The sequence below is a fragment of the Crocodylus siamensis genome, chromosome 5 (genome assembly GCF_052110815.1).
Source record: "Crocodylus siamensis isolate JL-2025a chromosome 5, ASM5211081v1, whole genome shotgun sequence".
NCBI lineage: Eukaryota > Metazoa > Chordata > Crocodylia > Crocodylidae > Crocodylus > Crocodylus siamensis.
Genome location: NC_143399.1, coordinates 134,716,950 through 134,733,036, shown reverse-complemented (window position 1 = coordinate 134,733,036; position 16,087 = coordinate 134,716,950). Strand labels below are relative to the sequence as shown.

General features: G+C 41.2%; 1 protein-coding gene across 6 annotated transcripts in view; it reads left to right on the top strand.

Moving 5' to 3' along the window:
- NEK11 (NIMA related kinase 11) overlaps positions 1-16,087 on the top strand; it is a 195,823-nt gene that overhangs the window by 97,879 nt on the left and 81,857 nt on the right. For 5 of the 6 annotated variants that reach the window (XM_090046394.1, XM_090046399.1, XM_090046393.1 and 2 more), the window contains 5 exons: positions 7,652-7,801; positions 7,890-7,968; positions 9,666-9,751; positions 12,548-12,667; positions 15,505-15,598. In XM_090046394.1, the coding sequence (XP_089902520.1) occupies positions 7,652-7,801; positions 7,890-7,968; positions 9,666-9,751; positions 12,548-12,667; positions 15,505-15,598 (529 nt within the window). The remainder of the gene's footprint in view (positions 1-7,651; positions 7,802-7,889; positions 7,969-9,665; positions 9,752-12,547; positions 12,668-15,504; positions 15,599-16,087) is intronic. The other variant, XM_090046397.1, reaches the window with a different exon arrangement.

The window sequence follows — 16,087 nt, the reverse complement described above, 5'->3', positions numbered from 1 at the left end:
TGTAACATGGGCTGGGTAACACAGGTCAGAGACAGCCCTGCCTTGGAGCAGTGTAGCTTTGAGCCACAATATATGAGTGCTTAAGCCTAGTTTCAGGTGTTAATGTGCAGATAGCCCAGGTATTAAGAGCTCCAGCATCCACCCAAAATTACTGTGCAACAGGGCCCTTATGTCTCTTCTTTCTTCCTCTGTCTCATCCATTCCCTGTGTCATGAACATATTTGAATATCTGGCTGGCTCTTTTGCCCCCAGATTGCCTACACTGTTCCCCAACTGCCCTTGGCTGACTCTGATCCCACTCCCTGAGGGGTGCAAAATATGGAGCCCTTCTTCCACACCTCAACCTCTAGTACATCAAAAAGGTTGCATGCTGGCAGGTATCCTGTATCCTTACGTGATTTAGGATTTAGGAGGCTAGTATTTAAAAAACCTGCTTTTTTTCCCTAAAACCTGAGGTTAATGTAAGGGTTCAATTTATGCAACTTTTACAGTGGCCAGAACCTACAAACCCCTCTCTCACATCTGATACTTAATGTCATACATAGTCCCATTGAAGCAAATGTGAATCCCCATCTGGGCAAGGACTTGGGCCTAAATATAAAAAAGTAAAACCAACTTACTAATAATAGTCCTGCTCTGTTCTTCCTAGTTACTTAAAACTACCATGTGTACATGAGTGTTTTGGAAATTTTATACTGAAAGGAAACTCATTAGTTACCCTAAAATAACTGATCCTTTGCTAACCTAGAATCCACCCACTTTCTGAAAAACAGTGACAGTCTCTGAAAGCATCTAGAATACAGCTCATTGCTTGGATTGTGTTGTTTTAGCTCTGAAAGAGAGATTTGTTTTTAAATCTCCCAGGATATTTAAAGATAATGTATTGAATACTCTGCTGAAATGCATGTTATTTTCTTGTGACTGCGAGTTAATAGTGTATGAAGAATTAAGTAAACTAATGGATGCATATTGCAGGATGTCTAAGGAAATTGCATAGCATTCTTCAAAATTTTTAAAACCAGTGAAGCTCACTGAGGTTTATATGTAACTTTGCTTAATATAATGAAATGTAACCTTGATTAATATGATGTACACTGACAAAATCCTCTGTGTGGCTCATAAAAGCTAATGGATTCTGAACTGAGAGCACTCTGAGGGAAAAGACTTGAATCTTTTGTGGATAATTCAATGAAAATGTCTGTCTAATATGCATTAATAGTTAAAAAACAGAAAGGATGGTTAGGTGTGTCATAAAGGGGTCAAATATTGTGGAAAATATTAAATGGACACTATATCAAACAATGGCATATCCTCAACAAGAGTACATTTTAACTAGTTGTAGTTACTTTTGTAATGAAAAATTTAAGTGTTGATAATTCATTAAAATCTGAATTTTAATGTTCAGATGACCTGGTCAAAAATGAGTCTGCTAATACTCAGAACAGTACAAACTCATGGGAAAATGAAGACCCTGACCTGAAGAGCTTTTCAAGCTATAAGCACAGAGGGCTACAATAAAAAATATATGCAAATGTTTATATAGCTATTGCTTGTACAATAACATTGAAAACAATGCTTCTCAAAGATAGATGAATTTTGATTGTTTGGTTTTGGAGATTTTAATTGAATATTCACTGTGGTTTCACTAGCAGAGATGGAAACAGCAAAGATAGGAAAGATCTACAAACAATAAGGAAGGCAACAAGAGCAACAAATACATATCAAGACCATACTGAAATAGCTGGAATTGTTTATCCCCAAAAGCAGAAGTATTAGGGGAATATTAACAGAGATTACACAAGGGATAGAGAAAGCTGGCTAGACTCTCCTTTTTATGACATCAAATCTGTGACCACAAAGCACCTGTTTATTAAATTAATGTGCATCACAGTTGCAAAAATAAAATACTATTTTACATCATTAGCGAACCTATTAAATTCATTAACACAGATGGTCATTGAACCAAATAGTCTGGTGGATAATTGTATGACCACTAATAACATTAGCAATTATTTAAGCTAAATTTATAAAAAGTAATCAAATTATATGCTTCAGGTCATAATCTGATTGCTTGTGGGAAACAGAAATAGATTTCTCTTCTCCAAAAAAAAAAAAATGTAAAAAATCAGTGCATACTTAGCTGAATACATCATGCTTTTTTTTTTTTCATCGTTCTCTGAAGCCTCAGTTGTAATTAGGGGTTCTGGATAAGATGGATAAATAGACTGACCCAGTATGGCAATGGCTTGTTTAAGCAATTTCAGCTGTCAAAATAATGCAGTTATCAAAATATATTGCTTCTGCAAAAGCCAGTTACAATGTATTCTGTCAAAATGAGATTTTTCTTCCCAGCAGCTTGTTTTGATTTCTGTTTGACAGTTTCAAATGTTGTGTGCACATGGGTGCATCTTTCTAGAAATAATATTTCTTCATGTAATAATTGTTTTGTCTCGAATTTGAGGCTCTAAAATTCTACCATCAAATAAAAAGGAGAAGGAGGGCTCCAGAATTGAAGAGAAGTAGATTGAAGTCAGCAACTGCTTTCAGCGTTCTGCATAGAACTGCTGAGGTGAAGGCAGAGGAGATGGCATCTGCAGGCATGAGGCAGAGGAGTCAGTAGCCTAGAGAGTATGAAGTGCAAGGCCCCAAAGACAGGGGTTGTAGGATCACTGCGCTAAGAAGGAAGAGAAGACTGGTAGTGGCTGGTGACTCCCTTCTGTGGGGGAGAGAAGCACCAGTTTGTCATCCAGATTTGGCAGTAGGATTAAGAAATTCGGAGCACAAGTGGTGTTCTTGTCAATTCTTTCTGTGGAAGGTAAAGGTCCAGGCAGAAACCGTCATATCCTGGAAGTCAATGCATGATTGAGACAGTGGTGTTGACTTGAATGCTTTGACTTCTCTGATAATGGGAGGATGTTCTTGGTAATAGGACTGCTATCAATAGGTTGGATCCATCTGATAAGAATGGGAAAGAGCATCCTTGAGTGTTTTCTGGCCAACCTAGTAAGGAGAGCTTTAAGCTAGGTTCCACAGGGTGTGGTATTCAAAACTCTCCAGCAACAGAGCACACAGTCCAAGGGAAAGGACTCAAAGAAGCAACTTAACTCTGGGAAAAGGCCAGAGAGCTATAGGATTACAACAAGTGGCACAAAAGGCCAGCAAGTAGGTCAAAATGCAAAATGCATCTGAAGCATGTATACAAATGTGAGATGTATGGGAAATAAACATGATGAGCTGGAAGCAGCAGCCAAAAAGAACTATGATCTGATTGGCATCACAGAGACCTAGTGGAACAGCTCTTATGACTGAAGTGTCAACATTGAGAATTACACTCTGTTTCAGAAAGACAGGGTTGGGAGAAAAGATGGTGGTTTTGCCTTGTATGTCAAAACACATACACTTGTTCCCTGGTTCAGGAAGAGGATGGTGGGGATTTATTATAGGCCACCAAATCAGAAAGATGGGCTGGATGAGACACTCTTCAAGCAGATGACAAATTACCAAAAAGCTATGGGATGGTTGTGACAGGGCCCAGCTACAGTGGCCCCCGGTAGCCATATGGCCCCTGCTCCTCAGGATACCCTCCCTTTTTAACTGTGCCTGCCATAACTTGTGTTTCTTATGGAGTATAGGGAAGTGCAAGTATAGGGAGGCTGCCCCAGAGTCCCAAAGTGAGCACCAAGTCCCCAACCAGCCAGGCTCAATCTTGCCCTTTATAGCACTAGACTGTGGCTCTCTTGGCCCTGTCAGTGCCTTGGGGCACCACCCACCTTTTGAGCTATATTCATGGCCTCTGTCCTCCCCCATAGCCACACTCATGCCTTGTGGATATTATTCTGACAACATTCCGGACCCTTCTATAGGGGCCTCTGCCTTCTTGGCTTCATTGCAGAATATGGTTGTTCTGGTACAGACCTCTGGCTTAGGTCTACTTCTTCTGGCTTGGCTTTCTTGGCCTCAGCTCTCTCTGAATCTTGGTCTCCAGGCCACTGGCTCCAGTCTTAAAATTTCATTCCAACCCCTGGAGTCCCTGACCCAGCCTAGGCTGCTTATTGTCTGGACCAATCAATGTTCCCAGGTTAACTCAGCCCCCCTGGAAACTCTGGCCCAGAGCATGGCTGTCCATAGCCTAACCCAACCCCTGGTGCCCCGGCCCAGGGAAGGATGTTTATGGTTTATCAGCCCGTAACCCCTTTAACTGGGCTCAGCCCCCTGAGTTCCTGTTTCTGCAGGGCTGCTATTCTCAGCCTCTTAACGGTTTGGGCTTCAGGCCCATGCAGCTCACTGGGTCCTAAACTCTTGAAGACTGTACCAGGCTCCCATTGGGTATGCCATCGGCCTCCTGTACGTCCCTTTTAGCCATACTCAGCCCTCCAGTATCAACTTAAACACAACACAAATACAGGCAAATGCTTCCAAACAAAAAGTCTTTTTCCCTTTGAGCTCTCACTTACCTACTTGCATGGGTGGCTTGGAAGCTTTCCAGGCTGTCTCTTTTAGCTCCTCTCCCACTGGATCTCTGAAGCTTGCAGGGCCAGACTGCCTGCCTGGCTTCTGATGCTGGGCTTATATGTCCTGGACCACTGCCCCTTTTGACCAGGTGACTCCCTAGTCGAGCACAGGGGTTTTCTGTTGTGCCTAATAGTCAGTCTGCCGTTCCCTACTGCACAGCTGGAAGGACAGTGCAGCCATACATAAAATGTCAAGCCAGTTCCTAACTTGTGTGGACAACAACTTTCTGTTTCAGAAGGTGGAGGATACAACTAGGGGATCACCTATTTTGGATCTTTTCCTGACCAACCGGAAAGACCTGGTAGAGGATGTGAAAGGGGTGAGTAATTTGAGAGAAAGTGAACATGATATGATAGAATTTTAGATCCTGACACAGGGAAAGCATGAGGTCAGCAAAATTAGGATGCTAGACTTCAAAAAGGCAAATTTCATCTAACTCAGGGATTCAATAGGCACGGTACCATTGGAAAATAGACTGAAGAATAAAAGCACCCACGAGGGTTGGGAACTTCTAAAGAGCACAGCATTGGAAGGCCAAGAAACTGTCCCAACACGGTGGAAGCAGAAGAATATATCTGTACACGGAGCTTCTAAAATGCCTCAAATGCAAAAGGAAAGCATGCAGACAGTGGGCTAATGGGCAGGTCACCAAGGAAGTGTACCAGGAAATAGAAGAATCTGCAGAGACAAAATCAGGAAGGCAAAGACAAAGAATGAGCTGCACCTGGTGAAGGAGGTTAAGAACAACACAGGTTCTATAAGTATGTTGGCTGGAAAAGAAGAATGAAGGAAGCTGTTGGTCCACTGTTAACAGTTCAGGGGGAACTCCTAACAGAAGATAGTTGGTAGAACTACTCGACAGCTACTTTGCCTCAGTCTTCACAAAATACTTGAGCTGCAGCCAGATACCTGATAAGGATTATCTGAATAGGGAAGGAGGCAAGATGAGAGAGGAGATAACAAAAGAGACTGTCAGCAAGCTTTTGATAGGTCTGAAAGAATTTAAGTTATGCATGGCTAGATGAACGTCATCCCAGGGTACTGAAAGAACTGGCAGAGGAGATCTCGGAGCCCTTGCAAATGATCTTCATGAAGTTGTGGGAGATGGACCAGGTACCAGAGGACTGGAAAAGGGCCAGCATAGGTCCCCTCTTTTAAAAAGGCAAAAAGGTGAATCCATAGAAATACAGGCCAGTTAGCTTCACCTCAGTATCTGAGAAGTTACTGGAACATATCCTAAGGAAGGCCATGTGCAAGCATATGGAGGAGGAAAGGCTGATCACAAGCAGCCAGCATGGATTTATAAAGAATCATGTCAAACAAACTTGATCTCCTTCTTTGACAAAGTAACTAATTGGGTGGATGAAGGGAATGCTGTTGGGTGTAGTGTACTGGACTTCAGTAAGGCTTTTGACAAAGTCCCACACATCCTTCTCATAAACAAATTGGAGAAATGTGGGCTGGGTGAACTTCTTGTAGGTGGATAGATAACTGACTCAATAGCCTCAAGCAAAGGTTAATTATTAATGGTCTATCTCAGAATGGCAGGAAGTGTTGAGTGGAGTCCCACTGAGATCTGTCCTGGGCCTGATGTTGTTCAATATATTTATTAATAATTTGGATGCTGGTGTACAAAACTTCTTGAGCAAGTTTTCAGGTGACACAACACTGAGAAGGATTGTAAACACATTGGAGGATGCGAGTACAATTGAGAAGGATCTTGACAGGCTGGAAGGCTGGGCTAGAGCTAACAGGATGAAGTTCACTGTGTCCAAATGCAAGGTGCTACACCTCAGGAAGAATAATCAAAAACACATATATTAAATGAGTGACGGCTGGCTCAATGGAAACACTCTGGAAAAGGATTTAGGAGTCTTGGTAGGTGACAGACCCAATATGAGTCTGCAGTGTGATGAAGCCTCACAAAAGATGAATGTGGTTTTGGGATTCATCAATAGATGTATTAGGTGCAAGATGCAGGAGGTGATGGTGCCTCTGTTCAACACTAGTTAAGCCTTACCTGCAGTATCGTATGCAGGTTCTGGACTCCACATTTTTAAAAGGACACAGAGGCATTAGAGAGGGTTTAGAGGTGGACAAGAAGGATGATAAAAGGCTTGTAAAGCAAATCATATGAAGAGAGGCTGAAGGAGGTAGACATCTTTAGCTTGTAGAAAAGGTACTTAAGAGGGAACATGATGATAGAAAAGCTTTGGCTGAGATGATCTAGTTGGGGCTGGTCCTTCTTTGAGGAGTGGATTGGACTAGATGACCTCCGAAGGTCCCTTCTAACCCTAAGTTTCTATGATTCTATGTCAAGGTGTTTTTATGCTTCCATCAGAGGCATTGGGCATTGGCTACAGCAAAGACTGGAGATTTTGACTTGGAAATAGCAATGCTCCTGCTGGGACCAAAGCTGGAGGTTCCTGGCTGGAAGGTCTTACTGGGAGGTGATTTTGCATCTCTATTTGGCACTGGTTAGGTCTACTCAGGTTAGACTGATTGCCATATTTGGGGTCAGGAAGGAATTTCGCCTCGTGATCAAATTGGTAAGGACTGTGGGGGTTTTTGCCTTAATCTGTAGTGGGGGTTATGGCCCTCTAGCTGGGATCTCTTGAGCATTGACAACCTTTTATAGAAGCCAGACATTGGTTGTCATGGTTCCCCTGTGAGAATCATCAACAGAAGCATTAGGTGAAGATGCAGGAGGTGATAGTGCCCCTCTATTCAGCACTGGTCAGGCCTCATCTGGAGTATTGCATTTAGTACTAGACTCCACATTTTTAAAAGGAGGTGGAGAAATTAGAGAGGGTTTAGAGATAGGCGACAAAGAGATAAAGGGTTTAGAAGGCAAGTCATATGAAAAGAGGATGAAGGAGCTACGCATGTTCAGTTTGTGGGAAAGGTGTTTAATGGGGGACATGATAACATTCTAGGGATGATCCTGCCTCAGGCAGGGGCTTGGACTAGGTGACCTCTGGAGGTCTTTTCTAGCACTAATTCTCTGTGTTTCTATGATTATGATTCTGTGATTTCCATCAGTTGAAGATGCATATTTTAGCTGTTTTTAAAAATAAACTTGAATTTTAGAACCTGTGGTTTTGTCAAAATCAACATCTATTTGATTTTGTTGTTCTAGGTCACTAGGATGCATTTTATACGAGATGTGCTGTATGGGTCATGCATTTACTGGACACAATTTTTTGTCCATTGTGCTCAAAATTGTAGAAGGTGACACACCTTCTCTTCCTGACAGATATCCAAGTAAACTGAATGCAGTTCTGAACAGGTATGGGGGGTTTTTTTGGTTTAATGTAAGTGCTTAATTAATTTGGAAAATAACTCAATTAGCTTTTTTTTTTTTTTAAATATTTCAGCATGCTAAACAAGAATCCTTTATTGAGACCATCAGCAGCAGAAATTCTAAAAGTCTCCTACATTGATGAACAATTACAGGTATTTCAAAAAGCAATAGACATACATTTTACATATGCATATGTATGCTGAGGAAGAAGAAAATGTGTGAAAAAGAAATGAGCTCCTAGTGCACTTGTACATGTTACAAAATTGGCCTTTTTAAGTTTAATTGCATCACAGTTTATACCTGCGGCAGTGTATTACAATTCAATTTTATCACACTGTACATGTGCAGTGGCGTATTTTGATTTAAATGACTTTGTTATATAGCAAAGTAAAACACATCCAATGTATCTTAGTTTGCTATGTAACGAATTGCAACAATACATCCGAAGAAGGCGGTGGGGATGGTGCACAGGGCACTGGAAGCCCAGGTGTACTTGGGGAAGCTCAGGCTTGGTGGGCTTCCAGCACTCCATGCACTGTCCCCACCATGTTCTCTGGCTGCCAGCACCCCAACCCCTGTCCTGCTGCCTTTCTGCAATGCCTCAGGGGCAAGCCAGTCTGTTCCCAGGTGGTCCCAGCTGGCAGGAAGGTGGTAGAGATAGTGCATGGGGCACTGAAAGCCTGTCACGCCCAAGCTTCCCCGAGCACAGCTGGGCTTCCAATGCCCCATGAACCTTTGTATCAGGCTAGGTGCTGCCTGCAAGCTGGCAGAGCACCCACACAGCTAGCACCCCACCAGGGCAGCCATGGGGAGCACCACAGCTGTCGAGGGAGGGACTGGGCCTACCTCCATGGCCCCAGGACAGCTTGCACAGACAGGTTACACCAGAAAAGAAAAAAACAATGGGGGCCCGATCCTTTTTTTTTTCCCCTTACCTCCACAGAGCCTGCCTGCCTGTCCCGCAACTGGGGGTTGAACTGCTGGCAGATCCTAAGCTGCAGGGGGACCTAGTCATTCCCTCCATGGCAGTGGCACCCCCCAGGTGGCATCTGCCCACTAGCAGCCCACCCAGGCAGCCCCAAGAGGTGCCGCCACTGCAGAAGAAAGGACTGGGGACTGCACAGCTCAGGGGCTGTTCAGTTTACCGGCAGCTTGCCCCTTGGTTGCATGAGATGTGGGGAGGCTCTGAGAAAAAAAAAAAAAAAAGGATCAGGCCCCTCTTTTGGGTTTTTTTCCCAGCAGACCCTGCCTGTGTGAGCTGCTGCCAGGTCACGCAGCCCCTGAGCTGCAGGGGTGGTGCTGGGTCCTTCCCCCTGCAGCAGCAGCGGCCCTTGGGGCTGCCCGGGCAGGCTACTAGTGGGCAGGTGTTGCCTGGGATGGGTGTTGTCACTGCACGAGGGAGAATTGAGCCCCCCTGTAGCTTAGGGCCTGCACTGTCACAATTAAAAAACCACCGTTTAATTTAATTTAAACCCCCATCATAGGTACAAGCACCCCTATAGGCACAAGACTCTCCAGGTAAAGAGGAGGTGAAAATGAAAGTCTTTGTCACTTTCTGAACTGAGAGGACTCAGTTTGAAATTTATAAGCCATAAAAAGAGCAGACATTTGTACAATGCAGACTAGTGGCTTAATAGTGGGTGGGTAAAAGAAATCCAGGGACTGGGGTGGTTTGCTTCATTAGTAATGAAAACACATTCTAGAAAACAGCTTGCTCTTTGGCTCCTTGTTTTTCTAAAGTATATATTACTGATAAATTGTTATATCATTTGAACTGACTCTTGGACCGTAAATGAAGCTGCTGGATCATTATAATACTATTACTTGTCAATATTCTATTTTCTTTCAGAATTTCAAATGCAAATTCACAGATATAACTATGAAGGACAAGACACTTAATTGTCAGAAGGAAGCTGCTCACATTGTTGATGCTGTGTAATTATTGCTTTGTTTTTCTTCGTAATAGTACAAAAAATATATCTGAATTTAAACATTTAATTTAAACTAATTGAACCATACTTTTAAAAGGAATTTTTACTCAAAAAGTGTATTTGCTGTAAAGTGTATTTGTAAAGGATTTTGAGATCTAAGTAGTTTTATTATTCTTTTACGTGGAAAGTATAGAAGTACCCATAATGTCTGTATTCCCATTCCCATATTGGCAGGTGCAGATTTGTTACGTACAGGTATTTGCTCATGCAAATATAACACTTGTTGATATGATTAAATTATTCCCACTCATAGAAACCAGTTAATGCACATTTTTTTGGTAATCTTATTCCAGCTTCTTCATTAGCTATGCAGTTATATTTAGATTTGACATTCCACTTTGCTTTTAACTATTCCACTTTTCTTTTAAAAAGCCACTTCATTCCAGATCAGAGCTAGCAATATCTCAATTGTTAGGAGATCTGCTATCCATTACTCTCTTTTTTTCTTGCTTTGCCTGGATCTTAATTAGCAATTTCAGATTTCTTTGAGAGCTTAGATGATAAACAGTAGAGAGATGTAAGTTAGGGCACAGACAGAAGTGATATTTATGTGGAGTCTGGCCCCTGAAAGTACTCTACAGCTGTGACCTAACACACGTGCAAAGCTGCAGAGCAATTCTAAAATGGCCAGTTGTGTGAAAAATGAACCCTCATTCAATCAGGCAAGATATTAAGGCACACTACTTTAACGTGCCTTAGGGAACTTGAGGGTGAATTTTTCATGCAGAAATAGGGCTGGGCCAATGCAGGCAGTAGCTCAGCCCCACCCCTGGTGTTGTCAGCAGAGAGGGAGTAAAGGGAGCAGCAGCAGCTGCTATGAGCTAGGGGGTGGGGTGTGAAACAGAGCCCCTTGCCTCATGACAGCTACCCCAGCTGGGGTATTGTGGAGAGCTGGGAGCTGGGCCCCCAAAGTAAGGGGACTCCATTTTACCCTGCTTCCATCCTCCTCTCAGCTCCAGGTGGGCCTCTTGAGAGCGGCAATAGCCAAATTATCATCACATTTTAGAACTTTACCTTTGAAACCTCTCAAATCTTTCTGAGTCAGCCTCAAGTGCTGGGCCTCTTGAGGCTGCCCATGATTCCATAAGAAATCTGTCCATGATTTCCATAAGAAAATTGAGCCATCCATAGAAAACCAAGAAACACTGAGCTTGTTTCAAGATCTATATTGGAATGAAGCTAAATACAAATGGTGATGCTGTACAGAGACAGCAGAACAATGCCACCAGGGTCTAAGTGGGGGCACTGCTTAGAGCCCTATACTCACAGCTTTCTAGTCCATGGGAGCGCTATAATTTTTTCTCCCCTCCCACCCTAGCCAAATGCTGCCTGCATGTCCCAGCCATCACCTCCTATTCATTGGTCACCCTGAGCAATACTGTAGTTTAGATTATCCCTTGCAGAAGCTACAGACAGCTTGTTTTCTACTTGAGATGTTTTTTCCCTGTGGATCAAGCTCAGTCTAACTTTGTTTTCTAGTAAAGTTTAAGTACTTAAATGAGTATAAACCTCTACAAATTCAATCTCATTTTGAAAGAAAAAAAATGCCTTTGTTTCCCAGAGGTTCTTAAGTTCTGGTACAATGCATAAAAATATGTCCAAATTATTGTGGTAATTCTTTCAGGGTCCATTCCAGCCCAATTAATAATTAAAATCTTCTTGTCTTTTTCCTTAGTGTTATATATTTCCTAGTACCATTTATATCCTTCTAATATTTTTCTTTGGGTTCAGTATTGTAGAAACATGGTGAAAGCTGCTGTCCTCACAAACATCCTGATATTTCTGAGAAAATAGTCTGCAAAAAGCTATGAATTTTTTGAGAAACAAAATTAAACTTGTGGATGATCATGCATTAGATAAATGAAGACATAGCAGCTACATCTTGAATTTTGAAAACAAGAATACCTACTTGAAATGTATACACACATTTCAGTATTCCATATCTTGAGGATATGTATATATGATTACCAAAGTACTACAGAACTGCAGTTTCATTTTTATAATATTTGTGGGCTGTAAAATGAAGTCTGGAATCAATATACTTTTCAGATAGGAGATCTATACAATATCAGATATTGATTTTTTGTTTGTTTACAAATACAAAGGAAGTTCTGGAATAGGTATGCCCATAGTTCCTTTTTTAGTATTCATGGATAAACTTAAGGAGACCATAAAGTCATTAAAAAATCACTGCTATTCTGTGTGACCAAGAAGTGAATGGTGACAAGCAGCATAAAAATGAAGTACATGACTATTAAAATTCCTGTGAAAAGTACATCAATATTTTTCTTTTTCTATCCATGTTTAAAATTGAGCATTAAAAATTACAGTTTTTAGAGCTTTACTAGTTGCTTGTGATTTAAACTGAAGAGTAGAATTTATGCTTTTGATATAGTTAATAATAAGGCAAAAGACAATTTTTGCCAGTCTGGTTCTGTGTTTATTTTCCTAAAACATTGTGTTTCTCTTTGTCCATTTTCTTCTGCATTATCTAAAATGAGTTGTGTAAAATGTTTTAGGTTTAAAGGTCTGAGTTTATATAATTCAACAGTGAAAAGAATTCTGATATAAAACTATTATAATGTAAAACAAAGCTCTGGTTAGATTGTTTTATTAGCTGTGACTTCCTAATTATTGCTTTTAAAATGTCTACTTTTTTTCAGTAACAAATGTATGTGAATTTTATATATTGATGTTTATATCTTTGTATAAATGCAAGCTTGCATGCACTTATTTTTAGGCAGAAAAAAGTCCATTTGCAAACTCTGCGGGAGCTGTCTGAGGTACAGAAAATGACTCCACGGGAACGAATGAGGCTGAGGAAATTAAATGCTGCAGATGAGAAAGCAAGGAAGCTTAAGTAAGATGCATGACATAAACATGTTCTCCCCATGCATTCCTTCACTGTTAATAATTTACCAAGAGAGTACAAAATAAAAAAAGTCACCCCTGTTGCTTCTAAGCAGGTCCTTCAGCTACTGAGGGGTGAATGATATGTTAGTTACATTATTATTATTGCTCAAGTAGGGAGAAAAGTTGGAAAGTTAACCCCAAACTGCATTTCAGATACCAGCTTTTTTACTAGATCCATATGCAGGAAATCTCCATATTCTTTTTCTATGAAACTTTTTTTTATAACCGGCTCATTAAATAATCACTCTAGAAGTTATCCATTTGGCTGTGATCAAAGTTCTAGCTTTTGAGGAAGCTGTCAATTATTTTGTCATCTGAGACTTGCCTACACTGGTAGGGGAGATGTTGTTGCCATGATGGTCACGAGGCAGAGGGGGGTTTTTTTGCTGATGTCTTTTATTGGAACAACTGTATAGCTGGGAGAAGTGTTAGACATCTGGGGTGGAAGGCAATTTGGACAAATAAAAGATACTACCAAAAAATTCCTTGTTTCTACAGAGGTAGAAATTAATAGCCCTGGAAGATCAGATGTGATGAGATAGACTAATTAAGCAATCAAATGCAATGGTGATGGGTGTGGCTTACAATTCTTACCATACTTTGTTTTCCCTGAGAAATAAGAGAGATTGTAATGGGGAGGACAGTATATACTCTTTGTGGGAACAGTATGTGGAAGTCCAAGCTTCGTTATCAAGACTCCACCACAGAATAAAAAGAAATGTATTATATTGCTGATCCAGGTTCGTTTTTTCCAATGAAAACTTTTGAACTCTTTGGTTAATATGAAAGAAAACCAATAGAAAAACCATCTTCTATGATGGGTAACTTATTTTGAGATTCTGTGGAGCATTCATTTAAAAATTCTCTTCAAGCAGTTTCTCAAAGTTCAGTTTATGTTAATAAATATATTTTATTTGCAAAATTTAAGGGAGCAGTTAATTGTTCGTGTCTATTAGGATCAAAACATTAATACTGCCATGCCAAAGCAAGCATGCATTTCAATTTAGCAATAACATCCTATTACAATAAAAACTACAAATATGTAAAGAAGCTGTGGGTTGATGTCCCCATAGAAAGAAAATAGTTATCAGCATGTGTGTTTGACAAAGATCAAATTTAACAATAGGGGTTAAAAATTACATGTGGGTTTGGAGGCACTAATTATTTTTATATGGACATTTATCCTCATCCCAATAGAAATTATTCTCATTGGAATGACAGCCACTGTTGAAAAGCTATTGGAATTTCACACTTCTGATATTATTTGTGGGTGGTGTTTGAAATTTTGAATAATGTTCTTAACTAGGACAGGCCAAGTTGCAAATTTATGGGAAAATTTATAAATAATAGGTTAGCAAAACCACCAAGCTTTTTATAGTTTTGAGTTAGGCAGTAATACCAAATGGTCAGATTTTAGTTTGGTTGTTCATCGAATTTTCCTTTCCATCAGAAAAAATAAGTATATCTGTCCTGTAATATAAAAGTGATAAATCTATGTCCATATTCATCTTCGAGATATGTTTCTTGCAGACAGCAGAGCAGGTGTGGACAATTGTTTTGGGTAGAGGGCTGTCTAGTGAGGTTTGGCGAGCTGTCAAGGGCCACATGGGTAGCCCCACCCTTTGAAGTGTTGCTCCATTCCCTGGTCACCATCTTGGGACCAGAAGTCCCAGCCCTAACTCCTGACCTTTACCACCAGAAGTCCCTCCCCTCACCCCTTGGAAATACTCCTTTTGGGACGGGGGGGTTGCCATCTTAGAATCAGAAAAGAAACAAGATGTCAAACATGTACTGTAACATATTTTACTTATTTCAAAAAAATATTTTTTCATGATTTGGGTTTGTGTAATGTATATAGAAGTGGTTGCATAATAACTCAAAAATAAATTCTTAGCCTTGTATATTGTGGGGGGGGTGCATGGTGGGGTCATGTGTGGCAGGAGTGGGGAGTTTGTAAGGGGTTGTGGCTGTGTGTATGAGGGGTATAAGGTATGTTAGGGGTGTATATGTGGGGTGTTGTGGGGGTAGGGTGTGGGTGTGTGGCATATGGATGGTGTGGGGACCCCCCCCTTGCCAATATCCCCTCATGGCGCAGCAGCAGCTGGCAAGGGTGCTTAGGGCACTGGTGCCCGATGGGGTGCAGCTCTGGCCAGCGCTGCACATGGTGGTGAGACGCAGAGCCTCCGGCAGGTAGCCTATCACCAGCGCTCCCCACCATGCATGCGCACTGGCACAGCACGGGAGCGAAACCCCAGGTGCCTGAGCCAGCTGCCTTCTCCCCTGGGGCTGTGCAGTATGGGAGGGAAGCCCCAAGTGTCTTCCCCTGGCATGTGGGGAAGGCAGCTAGCTCCAGCACCACTTCTGATTTCCTGAATCAGCAACTTCAAGTGATCCCTTGTGGATCACATCTGCTTAGTTAACCCTTCCTGAGAGAATGTTTAGAATTTTCAAACTATGCCTGAGTTTCCCCAGGGCAGAAGCATCCCAGGAACACATGGTGGAAAATAAAGTTCACATTATTTAAATTGTTCTGAAAAAATAAAGCTGGCAAAGGTTTGCTAAGAAAATCACGTGTCACCTCTAGATTACTGTATACAAATTGTGAAAATAAATATAATAAATTCAATGAATAAGAACTAAATTCTGTCCGTAGGTGCATCCAAACAATACCTGTTGGAATGACAGCACTATTTCTGCTTGAACATTTGGCCCTACTGCAGTTGATTTTTAAATTCCAGATATTTGTAATGCAGATGGTTGAATACATATACTTTGTATCTACAGACAGCTGGCAGAAGAAAAATATCAAGAAAACTTAAAAAGAATGCAAGAACTGAGATCCCGTAATTTTCAACAATTGAGTATAAATGTGCTTCATGTAAGTGATGTTATGATGTTTTAGACCCACCTGCTGAAACCAAGTATTTTTCAGTTTCTCTCACACTTGCAGAACCATCAGCTAAATCCTGCTCCCTGATAAATAGTTTGGTCATGCTTTGAAATCTAGAAGACTTAGCTGAAATGGGTTCCATTTTGGAAAAAGTTTGTCCAGTAGCACAAATAAGCTTCAACAAATGTCTTTAACTGGCCTAGTCAGACAAGGTTCTTTGGGTAAATCCGATATTTTTTATTAGACCAACTCGAATAGTTGGGAAAAATTTTCTTTGCAAGCTTTCACGCACAAACACCCTTCATCAGACTGAGGGAGCGTCTGCAAATGGTCTCTGGTCTTCCTGGATGAAATGGTGAGGCAGCCAGATGCCAGCACTATGCAAAAAAGTCAGTCAGTTAAAATGTAAATTGAGGTGATTGGTAGGTGAAAGACAGGTGGGAAGGAGCAGGGAAGGGAGAATGAATATAGCTGTAA